This window comes from Ctenopharyngodon idella, chromosome 9 (assembly GCF_019924925.1).
Source record: "Ctenopharyngodon idella isolate HZGC_01 chromosome 9, HZGC01, whole genome shotgun sequence".
NCBI lineage: Eukaryota > Metazoa > Chordata > Actinopteri > Cypriniformes > Xenocyprididae > Ctenopharyngodon > Ctenopharyngodon idella.
Genome location: NC_067228.1, coordinates 11,540,214 through 11,557,901, shown reverse-complemented (window position 1 = coordinate 11,557,901; position 17,688 = coordinate 11,540,214). Strand labels below are relative to the sequence as shown.

The following is a 17,688-nucleotide window of genomic DNA, read 5'->3' as shown; positions in this document are numbered from 1 at the left end:
TTTTCATATTTTTGTGTATTGTCACATGCAAATGCCAAGCATTTTAGGTTCCACTACCTGAGATTGTTTTGAGGTCTTTTGTTGCTGTAACCCTGTATTATTGCATGTCATTTCAGATCTTCTACAAAGATGACCTCAACTGGTTGAAGGGTATTGGCTGCTATGCTTGGGACACTCCTGAGATTCTTCGTTGCAAGCAATCTATGAAACTGCAGAGCGATGTAAGTTTAACCTTTAATTTCATTTTCTTTCAGTTTGCTCCTCCTTCTCCACAATCATCTCACATGTTGTCTTCTTCACCTGTGTGATGCTCTCTTTCAGAATCTGTACAGAGCTAAGGGAATCGAGCATTTTAAGCAGTACTCTGTGGTCATGGACACCCCTGTCTATGAAACATGCAAGCAGAGCGCTAAGAACTTGAGCGAGGTAACACCTCAAAAACATGTTTCAGAATGCCTTTACTGCATTTCGATTGAAGCAGAATTTTCTAACTCATATACTTCCTGTCTGCAGCTCAACTACCGTCATGACTACGTCACAAATGTCATGGGTAAAAACACCGCTCCTGCTGTGACCGTCGATACTGAAAGGGCCCGTCAAGCCAACTACATCCAGAGCGATGTATGACATCTCTTACCAATTCATAAGAACATGTACTGGTCTCTTCATTGATGTATGCTTCAATTACATCCCTTCTGTCTTTCAGAACTTCTACAAAGAGGCCAATAAGATTATTATGCCTACCGGATACACTCTGCCTTATGACACTCCGCTCAACAAACAGGCCAAAGCCAACAGCATCATCACCAGCAATGTACGAGAACCCCTCAATTCTCAAAACAGAAAGAGTTAAATGTTATGATTGCATCTCATCTGATGTTCCAATCTCTGTAGATGAAGTACAGGGAAGCCTATGATCTGATGAAAGCCAGGAGCTACAAACTAGATCCTGAAGGTGTCAACTTTCTCACCATCAGGAAGGCCAACAAGGTCACCAACCAAGTAAGTCAAATATCCATATAGAGCTTTAGAAAATTTAACTTTATCACGAACGAGGATATTAACAAGGTTGCATTTTGTCGTAGCGACTGTATCGTGAGAAATATGAGAAGGAAAAGGACAAGATCCACTCTGAGTATGACACACCTGAGATCAGACAGGTTAAGGCCACTCAGCAAGCAATCAGTGATGTAAGTATGTCTTTATTGTGAAATATGAGTTTGTACTATACCACCAAAATTATTAGATGCTCTAATGATGGTTCATTTTTCTCTACAGGTGTGCTATAAGGAGAAGTACTACAACAGCAGAGGAACTCTTTTGCCAATGCCCATCACCCCACAGCTGATGCACTGCTTCCATGTCAATGAGATCAACAGTGATGTAGGTGTCCCCCATACATGCACCTAAATTTACTGGGACATACTGCATACTGGAAACGTTGCATTTCCCCTCTTGACATTTTCAGGTATAATAACTGTTTTTATATCTCCTGCAGCTGAAATATAAAGAGGATCTGCATTGGCTGAGAGGCATCGGCTGCTTTATGGTGGACTCCCCTGAGATGACCCGAATCCGTGAGATCACCAAGTTTAGAGTAATTAATCATTCACTTATTATTATGCATGCCACATTTCATTCATAATGGTTCATTCTGATGATTTTTGGTACTAATCAGGATTTTTTTTTTTATCTATTTGCTAGAAATCATATGAAATTGATGCTAAGAAGAACTTTTCCAACTTCAGTGTAGTCCTGGACACACCAGAGTACAAGCGTGTGTCTGAACTCAAGACCCACATGAGTGATGTAAGTGATTTTGTAGCAGCCTCAGGCCTGATATCTCAGTTATAGACTCCGTCATTCCTGTTTTAAAGGCTATCCACATTCTTCAATGTCTCATTGTCTGTTTCTATCCACAGATGGTGTACCGAGCTGAGGGCAATAAGGAAAAGACAAAATGTACCACCACTGTGGATGGCCTGGAGATTAAGAGAGCCAAGTGGGCACAATCTCTCACCAACAAGGTACATCACTTTCAGCCTAAACCCTAATTAAACATAAATAATGACTTGTTATAATGTGTCAAATTAAAAGTTTGGGTACTCAGGGTTCAAAATTAAATGGGTCAGGTTTTACGAATGATAGTCAGACCCTCGCTGATGTAATTGACAAAAGCAATTTCCAATCAAACGCATGCAATTTACTGAAGAAAGCATCTGTCACAATATAAGGATGAAATACAAGCTTCAGACTTTGATTCCGTTCAGTTGGAAGATATTGATATTTGAGCTGATATTGTCTTTATTTGTCATGCGTCACACGTCAAGTGACAAGTGTAAATCTGTTTTGGTAAATTTTCTCAATTCATGAAGAAAAAGTACAGATTTGCCCGTATAATGCTGGTGTCTCTTCACAGTACAAGTATGTTGATCTGGCATCCAAGGAGAGGGCCTTCTTCACCCCAGAATCACACACTCCCATTATGGATCATGCCCGTTCCATGAAAGTGGTGTACAGTGAGGTAATTTTTTAACACCTAGATCCTTTTTAGTAATGTATAACATGTCTGTATGCAACCAAGCCTGTGATTCATCTTTTGTATCATCTTTAGAAAAAGTACAAGGAACAGTATGAGAAGATGAAGTACAAGTATACTCCCATCCATGACACACCAATCCTGGTTCGTTCCAAGAAGGCCTACCTCAATGCCAGCGATGTAAGTCAACCATATGCTTTATTTATTTCTTTACTGTCCTGTTCAATATCAGTAATAGAGCCCTCCTAACAAGCTATATCATTTCTCTCCAGTTGCGCTACAAGGAGACCTTTGAGCTTGCTAAGGGACACTACCATGCTGACAAGGACGCCCTGGATATTCTCTGTGCCAAGAGGGTCAGAGATGACATCAGTGAGGTTAGTAAACTAAGAGACCTTTTGTTTGCTTTAAACATGAATGTGATTTAGTGAGGAATCCTGTCACTCACTCTCTCCTTTTCTCAGGTCAAATACAGGGAGAAGTACATTAGCACATTGGGCACCTGGAAGTCCATCCCCGATCGCCCTGAGTTCTTCCACAGCAAGGTTGTGAGGGACTGCATCAGTGACGTGAGTATAACTAAACCCACCTTCTCTTTTTATTCTGTAATTCATCAGCTCACAGTGTCATTAACAGAAGCTCATAATGCTGTTTAACCACGGTCACATGTTCTTATCCACTTCAGGTCAAGTACAAAGAGGATCTAGACTGGATCAAGGGCATCGGCTGCTACGTGTGGGACACACCTGCGATGGTGCAGGCTGAACACAACAAGACCCTCTACAGCGAAGTAAAGAGCAACCACAATTTTACTTATTTCTAATACAGATGTGTTAATAAACACAGTTATGGACCCTTTTCGTAGACTGTGACGCATTTCCACAGTTATTAACATTGTAAATCTGCTTTTAGTTTTTCTAATTAACCATTTTTATATTTGCATTTTTAAAAAATGCAATGTACATTTATAATGTAGCTATTCTAGATTTTTTTTTTGCCCAAGTTTGCCCAACTATGATGAATTTAAATGCATCAGATATGATAGTAATGAACATTTCATATTTCACTTTTACTGTGAAAGTGCCATTAATATTCAGTACTATGGTATATAACAAAAGCACCTCATAATCTCTTCTATCTTTTTTTGTTGACAGAGACTCTACAAAGCATCATTCGAGAAGAACAGAGCCAACTTCAAGTATACATGTGACACGCCATTCTTTGAGGCTGCCAAGAACGCTTCACTTTTGATTAATGATGTGAGTCAATAGAAGCGTGACTTCATATTATAATACTATGGAATATTAAGTGCTAAATACAATGAGAGTAATGAAGCAAGATAATGCTAGCAAAGAATGTTATAAAAAAAAAAAATGCTTACATAACCTGTTTCTTCCACTGCCTCTATAATGGGTACAGCTTTAAAGGTAAACAATAGCAACATGCTTTATACCATCTCAAACTGCCAATTTCATTTATATTTCATGAAAATGATTAGTATTTCACTTTAAATTTACCTGTTATGATATGTTTTCTCCTCATGAATGAATATTCATCCTCACTGCTCTCGAGGCAGTTGTCTTTAACTCCTGTTTTGAAATCCTGAGCAGAGGTCCTATCGTGCCAATTATGAGAAGACTAAGGATAAGTACTCCGTAATTGTAGATGACCCTAGAAACATCTTGGCTAAGGAGGCCAGAAAGCTGAGTCAGGTAAAGCCACCAGCTCCAGCCGCCTCCTACGGGTCCATCGCCTACCACAGGGGCCCGAGCATGAGGTCGTCTCCGATCCAATGGATGGCTCTGTCGCATGGCTACAAAGTCACTTGATTGTGTCTCTTTCTCTCCCCTGATTTAAGTGCCATTCAAAAAACCCAAATGGGAATTTTTGAGTGTGTGCAGCTAGGTCCATATCTGTGTGCTCCAGATGGTGCTTCATTTGAACAGTGCAATAATTAGGGGATAAGGTTTGCTCTTGTGAAATTGCTTATCTGGAGTACACATTTTGGTACTGAGCTCCACTTTCTGGACTTCAGGAGCCACTTTCTGTCTCTGTCTTCAATTGTGGCATGATTTGCGCATCTGTGTTTGTGTGTTTCCTCAATGGACAGGGAAAATATAAATGCAAGGCCAAGGAGTTACTCAAGAGTGGCTGCAATGAGCTGCTCCGTCCTGATATTCTCATTGCCATGTACAACTCTGGCATGTGGAGTAAGGTAACCATCTGCCCATTGGTAGAGTCTTCCAAGCCCCCTAGAAATCCCATCTTTTCATCAATGCACCCCTAACATCACCATTAATGGTAATATCCAGTCATTAACTATTACTACTTCCCACCATACCATCTAATAAGTTTTTCCACCATACCCTGCTTTTAAAACACATCCACTGATCACTGTCCATAACTTTTTTAGGAGAAAAGGGAGGGGGGATTCAGGTGCCCATACTTCTAAATAGGAGAGTCTGGGGCTATAACAATATTATCATGCTGGCATACAGTCAGACAGTAGTTAGCTATATAATGGAAGTAGATTTTAACTTCTTCTTCTTCTTTTTTTTTTTCTTTTTACTTTTTTGCCAATTTTTCTGGGCAAGTTGTCACACATGTTTTACCCTGGAAAAAAAAAAAAAAAATAGACAAATCTCCCCTACTTTAAGGTGTCATGGTGGTGTTTTCCTTTAGTTTCTTTAAACCATGTTATTATTTTGCAATGAACAAAGAATCAATGATGCATTGTTTAGTTTAAATAATTTAATTTATTAAAATATAATAAAATAAAATAAATAGTTTTGCATTAATTAATAAAATATATTCAGCTCAAAATGTCAGAGTTTTATGTGAAATTTTGCAGAAGCACTAATAAAAAAAATACATTCAGAGTTGAAATTCCATGTTCAAAAGCTTACAGAAGAGTATGAGATGCGAAGACATTACACAGCAGGAGTAACAAGTTGTAACTTGTCAATGTCTTTCTGTATGCTGTTGCCTGAAGCTGCTTTCCACCTCCAGCTCCATTTTGTTTGACTGCACATTGCATGTCTTCTATTGCATGTATGTATGTGTGCATCTTATGGACTGCTGAAAATATAAGTCATTATTTGCATGCTCTCCACTGGATAGATTTTGTCGAAGTTTAGCTGAAGTCTGTCATGATTATACCCCTTTAATGCACGATATTGACATTTGTTATACAACTTAAATGTAGTTTAACTGAAGTCTGTCATGATTAAACCTTCACTTTTAATGCATGATATTGACAGTTGTTATACAACTTAAATGTCACAGTATCTTACTTTGAGATCCTTATAACATTCCATTGATGTGAGGTCGCCCTTAACTTCTTAATAGCTTTATTTATAAGATATGCTTCATTTGAATGGAAATGTGCTGTCTCTGTTTATCTGATTATCATTTTATTACTTCTTGTAGTGGAAGTACAAAGAGCAGTATGAACGTGCCAAGTCAAAATTCACTTCAGTGCTGGATACCCCTGATTATCAAGTTGCCAAGCGCAGCAAGCAGATCAGCGATGTGAGTATCATCCCCATCTGCCTTCCATCTTCATGTAAAAAGTATTTGTACATACATACAGTAGACATTCCAGCTAATAATCCAGTCATTGTATGGGAATACATTATATTTTGGCATTTCTGTTCTCTTCTTTAGATCATCTATAGGATGGAATACAACAAGACCAAAGCAAGAGGTTACACACTTGGACATGACACTCCCTCAAGCCAGCACATGAAGAGAGTCAAGGAGATCACCAGCAATGTAGGTTTACCCTTCTTTTCATTTGCAAAAAGGAACCAAATTCAAGACTTTTTATGTCCGTATATATTTTATTTCAAACTTCTGTTTTTTTTTACAGCTGAAATACAAGGAAGTGTATGAAAGAAACAAGGCTCACATCAACATGGCACCTGACGCTCATGACATCCGTGCCGCCAAGGAAGCCTACAAGAACATAAGCAATGTGAGTCTGCATTGATCTGCACTGAGCATCTGTGAAGTTGAATCACAAGCCAGCGTCTCATTATTTGTGTTTCTCCTCCTTGTAGCTTGACTACAAGAAGAAGTACGAGGCCACCAAGAACAAGTGGATCTGGACTGTGGACAGACCTGATTTCGTCCATGCCGCTAAGAGCAGTTTCCAGCAGAGTGATGTTTGTGCCGCTCCATTTTCAACCACAGTTTAAGTTTTAGAGAGATTGATTAATTACAGATTAATGAACTGATTTTTTTTTTTTTTTTTTTTTGTAATTCACAGGTTGAGTACAAGTATGATAAGGAAATGCTGAAGGGCTGCGTAATATCTGTCACTGATGATAAAAACACTCTTTTGGCTAAGAAGAACGCTGAGCTCTCCAGTGATGTGAGTGCCATTTTCCATACAGGACATTTGAAAATCAACATACACGACTAGCTAAACTAATGAAAAATGTCATGGTTTTTCAGGTGAAATACAAGGAGAAGTATGAGAAGGCCAAGGGCCATTACATTGCTGTCCATGACACACCTCAAATCCTTCATGCTAAATCAGTGGCCAAACTTGTGTCTGAGGTATGGCACCAATATAATGTTATAACCAATATAAAGCTTTGTAAAATATATGTTCATGTATCATATATGAATTCATGTTTTACAATTTTTTCTGCAGACCAAATACAAGGAGGCCAGTAAAAAGGATCTCCAGTCGGGTGGCTTCACTACACTTACTGAAACTCGTGATACTGCCCACAGCAAAGAGGTTGGAAAAATCACAAGTGCTGTAAGTTGAAATACTCAATTTTCACCCCATTATTATAAGAAGAAATTATAAGGATTATACTGTATTGTGAACACTAATCATAATCTCACATGATCTTTCCATAGAAACTGTACAAGGAAAAGTTTGAGAAGGAGAAAGGCAAGTCTAATTACAACCATATGATTGCTCCACCTGATGTGCAACATGCCATGGATGTGGCCAAGAACCAAAGCAACGTAAGGAACTAACATGTATCTGCTTCAAATAATAGTCTCAGACAGAGATCATTTTAAATCTCATGTCTCTCCTTGTGTAGATTGCCTATAAACAAGAGGCTAAAGCCAAGTTGACATACACCTCGGTTGCTGACCGCCCAGACATCAGGAAAGCCACTCAAGCTGCTAAGCTCATCAGTGAGGTGAGGGTCACTTTAAAGTGACAGTTAACCCATAAATTGAAATTCTGTTATCAATTTACTCACCCTTATTGTGTTCCAAACCCATAAGATTTTCATTCAAATATGGTCGACGGCAGCTAAACCATGCTTGCTTCATGCCCGAGAGTAAACCTTGTTGGCTCTCGCACATTAAGTAGCACATTTGCACTCATGTACTTACCATATTTGATGTGCTCCATGTATGTATACTGATAAATGTTTATATGTGAATAAAAGCATAAATGAAATCTGTTTATCATATAAAGTGAGCAATCATGTTTTATCAGAAGACTTGAATTAAACCACAAAATACATTTGAAGTAAGCAATAAGGTATGAGAGGTTGTGCTGTATCATGAATAAGTCACGGCTGAAGGGCGTTGTTAGGCCCAACGCGAAGCGGAGTGCCTGCAACCCCTTCAGCCGTGACTTATTCACGATACAGCACTAGCCTCGAGTACCTTATTGCTTTTATAAAACGGTTACCACACAATACAAATATTAAAGCCCAAAAATATGTATCAATGCAACTTTCATGAAGTAAAATAACTAAAAGCCTTCCTTTCGCCAGAAAAAATAGTCCCTGACCGTGAACAGCAACAGAAGTTACATTATTACGCCATTAGATGGCGGCAAACACTGTCTTTATGAGTGTGTCAGTCGGTAGCGAAGACTTTTTGAAAAAACTGAACTGTTGTGAACACAGAACAAGACGCAACTGACAAATGCTTTGACTAGCGCTGTCAGTCACGGGAAAACCCATTAACTGTTCAAAGGACAAGATATTGCAGCGTACATTTAAACAGATTTTTTATTATGAACATAGGACTGACCTGAAGGAAAATGCTAAATCTGAATGCAGGTAATAAACTCGCTCACTCGATCTCTTTCTCACAAGACTCTTCTACATAATACAGTAAGCTTCAATGAACAATATCAATTGAGAACATACAGTTTACGTTGCTAAGAGTGGTTGCTAAGGGTGTTGTGTAGTGATGCACAGAACCGTTGGGTGAAGCGGTCATAGCCATGTTTTATCGTGAATAAAACAGCTATTGACCAATCATAAAGGACAGGAACTAACCGTTTTATAATTACATTTACGATCTCTTTATCACTTACGTATTGAAAGTTTTGGGAATGAACTTTCAATGGAGGGTAAGAAATCTTTCAGGTTTCATTAAACATATTTGTGTTTCGAAGTTGAATGAGTCTTATGGGTTTGGTCTCACATGAGGGTGAGTAAATGATGACAGAATTTTCATTTTTAGGTAAACTGTCCCTTTAAGTATTCAATCCTCTGTAGTGAAGTCTTGATAGAAAAGCATGTATTGTTGTAATTTTTTGTAGTAAAGGTTGCAAAAACTGTGCTTGTAGATCGGATACCGTGATAAGGCTCGTCAGGAGGCCAGCCGTGGTGGAACGCTGCTCGGTCGTCCTGACATCGCCCTGGCCACTGAGGTGTCCAAACTGACCAGTCAGGTAATACCGTTACCAACTCCACGCTAGACATGATGCAGTCCATAGACTTTCATTGAATTCATCCACATGGAACACAGGGGTTTAGTTTGAAGCCACTGGATATGTATTTTTACACTGGTTTCCCATCTTCATCACCATTGCAGCTGCATGTCATCATTATGCAGTAGTACTCAAAGATAACTGTAGCGGTAGATTCAAACACTTTAGCAGTGCTTCTCATGCCCATCAGCATTAATACCGCCATTGTCTATGTGAGCCCTGAATGTCTCTTGTAATCTGTTCTACCCCATCTGCTTACCTATCTGCCCTGTATTTATTCATGTCTATCCATCTGACTTTTCCATCCATCTGTTTATTCATTAATTCATTTTCGCTGTTCTGTCCCATCTCATTAATGTTACCCTGCCATTTCACTGCGCTTTTTAGGAAGAGGAAAAGCCATCGCTCCACGGTGCTGCCTCCTTTGACACTCCTCAGATGCGGCACCTTAAGAAAATGAGTGCCCTGACTAGTGATGTAAGACGGGTCCCTGGCCCCTGGGGGCGACATTTGCACTTCTCTGTCTGTCTATGTTCTCTTTCTCTCGGACTGACCTAGTCGTTGTACTCCAGTGGCACTCAATTTGATAATATTTTTGGGTCCTGCAGACATTGAAATATTCTTGTTGGTTTTCAATGTTTTTGCCCACTCAATTTTACATTCCCACCCATGTGGGTTTTTTTGCATCTTTTTGTTGCTGAATTTGTCTCTTTTTGTGTTTGTCATGCAAGCTTTTGCCTTGTTGCCAGGCATAGGCTTATAGACCGGCACTCTATCACAGTTTTTTATCATCAGTAGCATTTTCCCCCATTTCAGACTATTTGTATGGCATGCAAATTGTTTTTGGACATATGAATGACCTGTATTTCTTGTTCAAATTATCAAAACTGGTGTCCAGTTTGCTGTTGCATTCTTTGACATGCTGTTGTATCGAGGAGTGTGCAGATTCAATAAGCAACACTATTATTCATCAGTTGAATGATGTACAGAATTAAATACTAATACTGCTACTATTTAGACACTAAAAACACACTTGATGATTGACTTTATTCTGCACAGTATTGATATCAATTATTTGGTCTACACACTCCTCATGTGACTCTCTTTGCTTGATGTCATAAATTTGATTCCTCCACAGATCTGGAGCTTTTTTTTTTCAGAATCTTTGGGAAAAGATTCAGCCTCTCTACCACCTTCCCTCCAGTTAAAGCTGAAGTGCGTCATTTTTATTTATGTAGGGTTAGTTCACCCAAAAGTGAAAATTCTGTCATTTACTCACCCTTATTTTGTTCCAAATCCATAAGACTTTCTTTCATCTTTGAAAACCCAAATTAAGATATTTTAATGGAATCTGAGAGATTTCTGTCCCTCTTTTGAACCTCCATTCACTCAAAATTTTGATGCTTAAAAAAGTTCACAAAGACATAGTTCATGTAATCCATATGAATTGAGCGGTTTAATCAGAGTCTTCTGAAGATTTTTGGATGAATGGATTTTTTAGTGAAAAATATCTTCCTTTGTGTTTTATTTTTGGGTGAGCTAACTCATACTCATCAAGGTTAACCAATGGTATGTGCTTTTGTTGAAGCCATTAGCCAAATTATTTTTTAATAGTCATGTTCAACAGTGGAATTTTTGTTAAACATTACCCATGATTCTGCAAAGAAATTTCCACCTATTAGAGAATCGAAAAAAAGCAAATTTCACCAAAAGATCTCTTTAGTGCTCATTCATTTCCATGAAGCACTGCAAAAGATGTAATCAAGTCTGTCTTGGCACTGTTGCACTCTATTGGTTCAGTGATACTAGGGGCATAGAAATCACACACTTCAGCTTTAATACCACAAACAGTATATGTTGGATGTGATGCTTTTGAATGCTCTGAACTTTGTGTTGGTCATCCCATTTGGGGCTAGTACAATGTGAACTTGATCTGAATCGTACTGTATTAGACCCAAGTGAAACCCTGTTGTAACGAGATTCTTTTCACTTTCCCTTTCTTTCCACTGATGACTGCATGAAACGATTCAGTTGAAATTCATGTTTGCGAGCATTTTGGCTGAGAAAATACATTGCTAACAGCAGCTAACAATGTCACTGTCCTCTCTCAAAAGCTGAAGTACAAGGAGAAGTTTGACAAGGAGATGAAAGGAAAGAGACCACAGTATGACTTGAAGAACAGCAAGATTTATCAGACTCTGAAGGATGCCAGTGAACTTGCAAGCGAGGTGCTATAAACTCTCAAAACATTTTATGAACTGTATTTTATCCGCCTCATATCACATTGAGAGCGTCTCTTATCATGGTGTGTTTTTGCATGGATGTTTCATACAGGTGAAGTACAAAGGTGACCTGAAGAAGATTCACAAACCTGTTACTGACATGGCAGAGTCTTTGTCCATGCAGCACAACCTGAGCACCAGCAAGCTGTCCAGTGACGTAAGAGCTTTATAGATGGCTTCATTTTCCTCTCATCACACGCTATAACACTATAACAGTGAAATATCACATCTTCATGTAATATCACAAGATCCATCCATCATCCTTAGAGAAAGCTCTCATTTAAACTATTTACTCATTCCAGGCTATCATTTGGTAGTGACCCTCATCATCTGATTTTAAACATACTACTACTAGCATTAGGCTGTAACAATCTCCATTTTTGCTCACACTTGACCCTGCTATTTTTCTTCTTTTTTTTTTTTTTTTTTTTTTATTAACACGCCTAGTGCTATTCTAAAAGCACTCTAACATCTCTTTTTTCCAATTTTTTTTTCTTGAATAACAATCTCTGATACATTTTTTTAATCAACTTCCCTGGATGCCTTTTTATTCATTTTTTCATCTTCCATTTTTGCATTTATTTTTTGCATTTATTTTCATTGGGATTTGTGCATATAAACTAGACAAGAAAAACCTTGAATGTTGGCATGACTTGGCATGAATGTAGGTTATTTAGCCCTTGGGCAGTTTGAAGAGATATTTGTAGACTGAATGTTATAAACCTTGTGTAAATTGAATACATGGACCAATTGAAAAAATAAATAAATTAATTATATATATATATATATATATATATAATATAAATTAATAATATATATATATATATATATATATATATATATATATATATATATATATATATATATATATATAAAGGGTTTATTTGAAAATAGGTCTTATGGGTGTGTATTGAATAGTTAGAAATTTGAAGTTTGAATTTTATATATGCTTTATATACTCCCATTGCTCCCAATGTGTTCTGAATGGTTACTTTGGCATTATAGGTGGTTGATAGGGTGTTTTGAGTGATTGGTGGGCAGTTGCTGGACAGTTGCTAGGCATTGCTAGGGCATTGTTAGGTGGTTACAAAGATTATCTGACCAAGTTTGGTGGATGCCGCATGAAAGCCTTATGAGGAATTACTTCATGAATTAAAGGTAGTCTAAGAAAGTTTTGGGAATTTTATGGGCCGCTATGGGTAAAACGTACAGATGATTGATTAGAAAAGATATAACACACTAAGTAACAGTCTGAATGTCTGTGCCAAGTTTGATGAATGTAGTTTGAAAGCTCTAATGGGTGATATAAGAGTATTTAATATAATATAACAATATTAGATATTAATATGATTAGTTTGTTCCATTATCAGTGTCATTATGTCATTATACAGCCTCCTTCATGTCATGTGTACTTGACAGCCATCAGTCTTTTCTTCTTCTTCTACTTTCTTCTTTTTCTTTTTTTTTTTTTTTTGGTCCCCACTTCCTTTTTCATTTTTGGTCATTTTTGGCCTTTAAAAATGTGGGAGAGATGAAACACTGGATTTCCATTTTGTTTTATTGAGCTGCTTTATTGGGCGTTCCTCTTTAGTACCAGTACAAGAAGAAGTTTGAGGAGAGTAGGGGTCACTACCTTATGATACCCGACACACCTGAGCAGCTTCACCACAAAGAGGCCTCAGAGCTGCAAAGTCACGTAAGTCACATACAGTTCTGGAGCTTTCTGCAGCTGACGTCACCTGCTTCTCTGTGTGTGATTCTTCTCATGTCGAACCTGTTTGTTGCATTTCAGCAGCCTTGTCAGTCTTTTTCAGCTAGAAACTAGATTTATTTATCATTTACATTTTATTTGTTTGGGTTAGTTTGTGCTGTAAAACTGCTTTACAAGGACTTGTCTGTATGTTATGTAAGAACAAAGTTGTAAAAGCGAGTCACTCCGTCATTAAAGACATTTTATATTGTGAAAACACCATAAACATCCACTGTATTTTTAATGAATTTTCCACACGATTGAGCCTATAGTTAACTCTCTTTCTGGAGTCTCAGTGCACTTAGGAACATAATATGACAGATTAATTGACATCCAGTATTAAAAAAAAAACAAAAAAACTACAGCCTAGACTCTACAAAAAGATTCAGTTTGCAAACAAAGCTGTGGTCTTTGTTTAACTCTTTCCCCGCCAGCGTTTTTTAAGAAAGTTGCCAGCCACCACCAGTGTTTTTGATCATTTTCACAAAAATTTCATGTCCCCCAGAATATTTAGTTGTATGAATATCTGAACATGCAATATATCAATTGAAAGAACAGAGCCCCTGCTTTTTTTAAAAACCTGTTTAATTCTAGGTTCATGCATTCTTTTTTTTATCAACACTTGAATATGGGTAAGTTTAATTTAAAAAAAAAAAAAAGCAACATTTTGAGCAAAAAGCTGAGAAAATCATGTTTTTGTCAAAGACTACATCTGGATCTGATTCAGAATGATGATCAAAACATAGATTAAATAGATCGAGTCCACCAACACCCCTAATGCTTGCACAGTCCTGTAGCTCATCCTGGGTCGACATTTCATTAAGTAACATTAGGCAGTTTTGATGTATATGCTGTTTAATGTTGGTGATCATGTTATTTTACATATGTATGTGATTACGTATTTTGCTTGTTTCTGCATTTACTTCACATGTGTTTTGATCAGGAGATTCAGTACTCTTTCAGAAGATGTGTTAGCGCCCCTGGCGTATAACACAGAAAGCTGGAAATTTCCATCAATGGCGGGGAAGCGTTTTCTCACAAATGACAGAAATTTCAAGATAGTCCTCACTGCAGAACATGAGATCCAGGGGGTGAGGTTAGATCCAGATCCAACTCCTCCCACTTTACATATCCCTAAACCTACCCGTCTCTCCCTGGATCTAAATCCTGGATCTCATGTTCTGCAGTGAGGAACTAATGGAAATTTCTGTCAATGGTGGGGAAAGAGTTAACAAGCATTATTTAGTAAAACATTAAATGAATCAGTTCAGCTTTTTTCTATTTGTATGTTATTCACCTTTGGGGTTTTGTCTTACTGCAGGTGAAGTATAAGGAGAAATATGAGAAAGAAAGAGGCAAAGCCATGCTGGACTTTGAGACTCCTACTTACGTGACTGCTAAGGAGGCTCAGCATATGCAGAGTCAGGTAAATATTGCTGCCAAATCTCAGTGTATTCAATGCAAAACAAATGGTAGCATATATTGCTCAAGTATTCTTTGCAACCCAGTGTGAGTGACTGAGAAATAGTAAAATTAGTATTCAAACAGTATGCTTTTATGTGGATACAAATATTGTGATGATGGTAAGTAATTGGTACACCACAATTTCCAACTAGGACATATGGATTTATGGTAGGTATTTATGTGTGTTAGGTGCTTATAGTTATGGCTGTTTTGATAGTGTCACTGTACAACACACTGATGGGAGAAAAGTTTTAAATAAACGTCAAGATACTCAAAACATTATATGAACTGTGTCACACTCTTCGACTGAGGAACCATGTGTGACCATGGTGTGCTAGACCCTGAAGCTTCATGTATCTCCCACTCTTCTATATTTGTGGCGGATAGAAAGAGTATAAGAAGGACTTTGAGATGACAATGAAAGGAAAGAACCTCTCTGGGTTGGAGGTCACCCCTGCCATGATACATGTCAGACACGCCACGAAAATTGTTAGCGAGGTAACATGAAGTTCTTATATTCTCTTCCTTCCATCCTGGTAATAATACTAAGACCATATACACATTATAATCCTTACAAGAGTGTCTTCCAGTTACACCCAAGTAGGTTATGGTTAGTATGCATGAACCATCCTTCCACTGTAATACACTCTCAGTAATTCCCTTCCCTTTCCAACATCTGTGTGTTTGTGTGTTTTCTGTTGTTGCTGGTTTTAACAAGGTTCCAACTGTCATAAAAACCTGGACATATTAGGGATTTTAATTTCAGGCCAGAATTTCCAGGTTTCCAGAAATTGTGATTCCAGGCCAGAAAAAGTTATGAAAATTATTAAAATAATAAAAAGTAATGATTTTTTTTTATAGTCACTAAGTTATACTTGTCTCACAATATATCATTATGCAGTCTCTTTCAAATTATTTTATTGATATTTTAATTTTTCATGTTTGACTGGAAATGTCATTGAAATTCATTGATCAACAGATGTTGGAACCCTGTTATTAAGGTTTTCATTTTTATGGTAAAATTTCTTGGTTTTTAAACCTATGTCCACTGTACTTTAGTTACCCTGTGCATGCACATAAATTAACATTTGATTTCATTTCATTTCATTTTAACCTCTTTAGATCTTGAATACACGGAATCTTAAAGGTGAAATGTGTAAAATTTGGGAGGATCTATTGACAGAAATGCAATATAATATACATAACTATGTTTTCAGTGGTGCATAAAGACATAATGAACCATTATGTTTTTATTACCTTAGAATGAGCCATTTCTATCTCATACACCGCAGGTCCCCCCTCCATGTCAAGTCGCCATTATGCGCTGGCATGTTTCTACAGCAGCCCTAAATGGATATAGAGCTCCGGTAGTCACGTGACCCACTCTGTTTACACCATCATGCTGGCAGGCAGGGACAGCCAGGAGCGAATATGAAATGAATGGCACCAGCATCAGTTTCAAGGCAACAGAGTTCAATGCGCACTTTAATTAAAAAAACATTGACCTGTACATAGCAAAACATAATAGATTAAACATAACAGATCCCTATAATGCCCCCAGGGTGCTTTTAATGTGTATCGATAAAGGAACGGATAGCTTTTCTGACCTGCAGTATCCTGATATGTACAACTACCTCATCAACTTTCCCTTGTCCTACTCCGGAGACTCTTCAAAAGCCTACAAAAACCTGGAGGGGTACAAATGGACACAATCTAATTTTGTGATGAATATTCAACTTTGGAGTCTGCAGGCTAAAACCTGCTTTGTCGTCATTGGAAGGGTTACGTTAAGTCAGTTTTGTTGTTAGGTAACGTATCGGCCCTAGCTGTCCTTGTTTGTAGGTAGCCAGCATAGCTATATCACCGTGAGTACAGTAGACATCTTAAATGTCATGAAATCTTGACCAGTTTAATCCCAAATTTTTCCCAGACATGAAAATATCTAAATGAAGTGTCATTAGTTGCCCCTTGAAATAATCAATAATTATTTTTTGAAATTTTTATGGAAATGTGTGTGAAAAATGTGTTTTATGTTCGGCCACAATTGTGACCGGTGGAATAATGTGTAACGTTACGTTATACTGAAAATTCTTATATAGCCTATCAGCCCAGTTATTTAACACATTTTAAACTCTTTTATATAATTTTATGGTTACTATTAAACATAAAAACCCTTATACAACACTTAAAGGAATACTGAGATAAAAGACAAAAAAATTAAAAACACAAATACTGCAGTGAACCATTTCAGTCGTCTATCGGGATCCTTACGAATACGATAAAATGATTTCCCCTTTGCTTTCCCCCTCCTGTTCTGTCATCCGGGCGCACAGCAGCTGTCCACCATGTTGAAATAGTAAAGTTTCTCAGGTCTAAACATGTCTGGTTTTAAATTATTGTTCGACCACTATCGATACCAATGCTACAGCTGCTCTTGCACTCCCCTGATGGCCTGCCAAAATGGCAGAGTTCAGATTGCATGACGTCAACCTCCGGAGCTCTATCAAAAGGTGCGTCCCAATTCGCATACTTATGCACTATTCTGTGACGTTTTTAAGTACAAATAGTGCGAGTAGTGTGTTCACACAGAAAATTCCCCAAAAAAAAAGTGCGCTTTAAATACCCGGATGATGCACTAAATTAACGAAAAAAACGAAGTGTGGAATGTTGGGCATGAAGTGTCCAACATTCCACACTTCATTTTTTCCGAACAAACAAGAACAAAGAAGAAGAAGAAAGAAGAAAACAAAGAAGAAAGAAGAAAACTCATTGCTTCATACAGGCTACTCTGGCCCTGTCCCAAATGGCACCCTAAGCCCTCACGGTCTTCCTCTGAGTCGGCACTTTTTACGACGTAATGCCACTTTGACTGACGGGTAAAGTCCTCTGCGTAGCTCACAGTCTTGCGGGCTCAGCAGAAGTGCGCATCGAGGGCGCATAGCAGCCG

At 37.9% G+C, this 17,688-nt stretch overlaps 1 protein-coding gene across 4 annotated transcripts in view; it reads left to right on the top strand.

Annotated features, from left to right (window-relative positions):
- Window positions 1-17,688, top strand: part of neb (nebulin) — a 61,977-nt gene that overhangs the window by 34,805 nt on the left and 9,484 nt on the right. For 3 of the 4 annotated variants that reach the window (XM_051905029.1, XM_051905028.1, XM_051905027.1), the window contains exons 92-123: window positions 117-221; window positions 322-426; window positions 514-621; window positions 707-814; window positions 895-1,002; window positions 1,086-1,190; window positions 1,279-1,383; window positions 1,499-1,597; window positions 1,705-1,809; window positions 1,923-2,027; window positions 2,420-2,524; window positions 2,615-2,719; window positions 2,812-2,916; window positions 3,004-3,108; window positions 3,225-3,329; window positions 3,694-3,798; window positions 4,650-4,754; window positions 5,969-6,070; window positions 6,206-6,313; window positions 6,411-6,515; window positions 6,601-6,705; window positions 6,810-6,914; window positions 6,998-7,102; window positions 7,200-7,310; window positions 7,415-7,525; window positions 7,606-7,707; window positions 9,102-9,206; window positions 11,360-11,473; window positions 11,580-11,684; window positions 13,119-13,223; window positions 14,599-14,703; window positions 15,129-15,239. In XM_051905029.1, the coding sequence (XP_051760989.1) occupies window positions 117-221; window positions 322-426; window positions 514-621; window positions 707-814; window positions 895-1,002; window positions 1,086-1,190; window positions 1,279-1,383; window positions 1,499-1,597; window positions 1,705-1,809; window positions 1,923-2,027; window positions 2,420-2,524; window positions 2,615-2,719; window positions 2,812-2,916; window positions 3,004-3,108; window positions 3,225-3,329; window positions 3,694-3,798; window positions 4,650-4,754; window positions 5,969-6,070; window positions 6,206-6,313; window positions 6,411-6,515; window positions 6,601-6,705; window positions 6,810-6,914; window positions 6,998-7,102; window positions 7,200-7,310; window positions 7,415-7,525; window positions 7,606-7,707; window positions 9,102-9,206; window positions 11,360-11,473; window positions 11,580-11,684; window positions 13,119-13,223; window positions 14,599-14,703; window positions 15,129-15,239 (3,387 nt within the window). Of the gene's footprint in view, window positions 1-116; window positions 222-321; window positions 427-513; window positions 622-706; window positions 815-894; window positions 1,003-1,085; window positions 1,191-1,278; window positions 1,384-1,498; window positions 1,598-1,704; window positions 1,810-1,922; window positions 2,028-2,419; window positions 2,525-2,614; window positions 2,720-2,811; window positions 2,917-3,003; window positions 3,109-3,224; window positions 3,330-3,693; window positions 3,799-4,149; window positions 4,252-4,649; window positions 4,755-5,968; window positions 6,071-6,205; window positions 6,314-6,410; window positions 6,516-6,600; window positions 6,706-6,809; window positions 6,915-6,997; window positions 7,103-7,199; window positions 7,311-7,414; window positions 7,526-7,605; window positions 7,708-9,101; window positions 9,207-11,359; window positions 11,474-11,579; window positions 11,685-13,118; window positions 13,224-14,598; window positions 14,704-15,128; window positions 15,240-17,688 lie in introns of all 4 variants that reach the window. The other variant, XM_051905026.1, reaches the window with a different exon arrangement.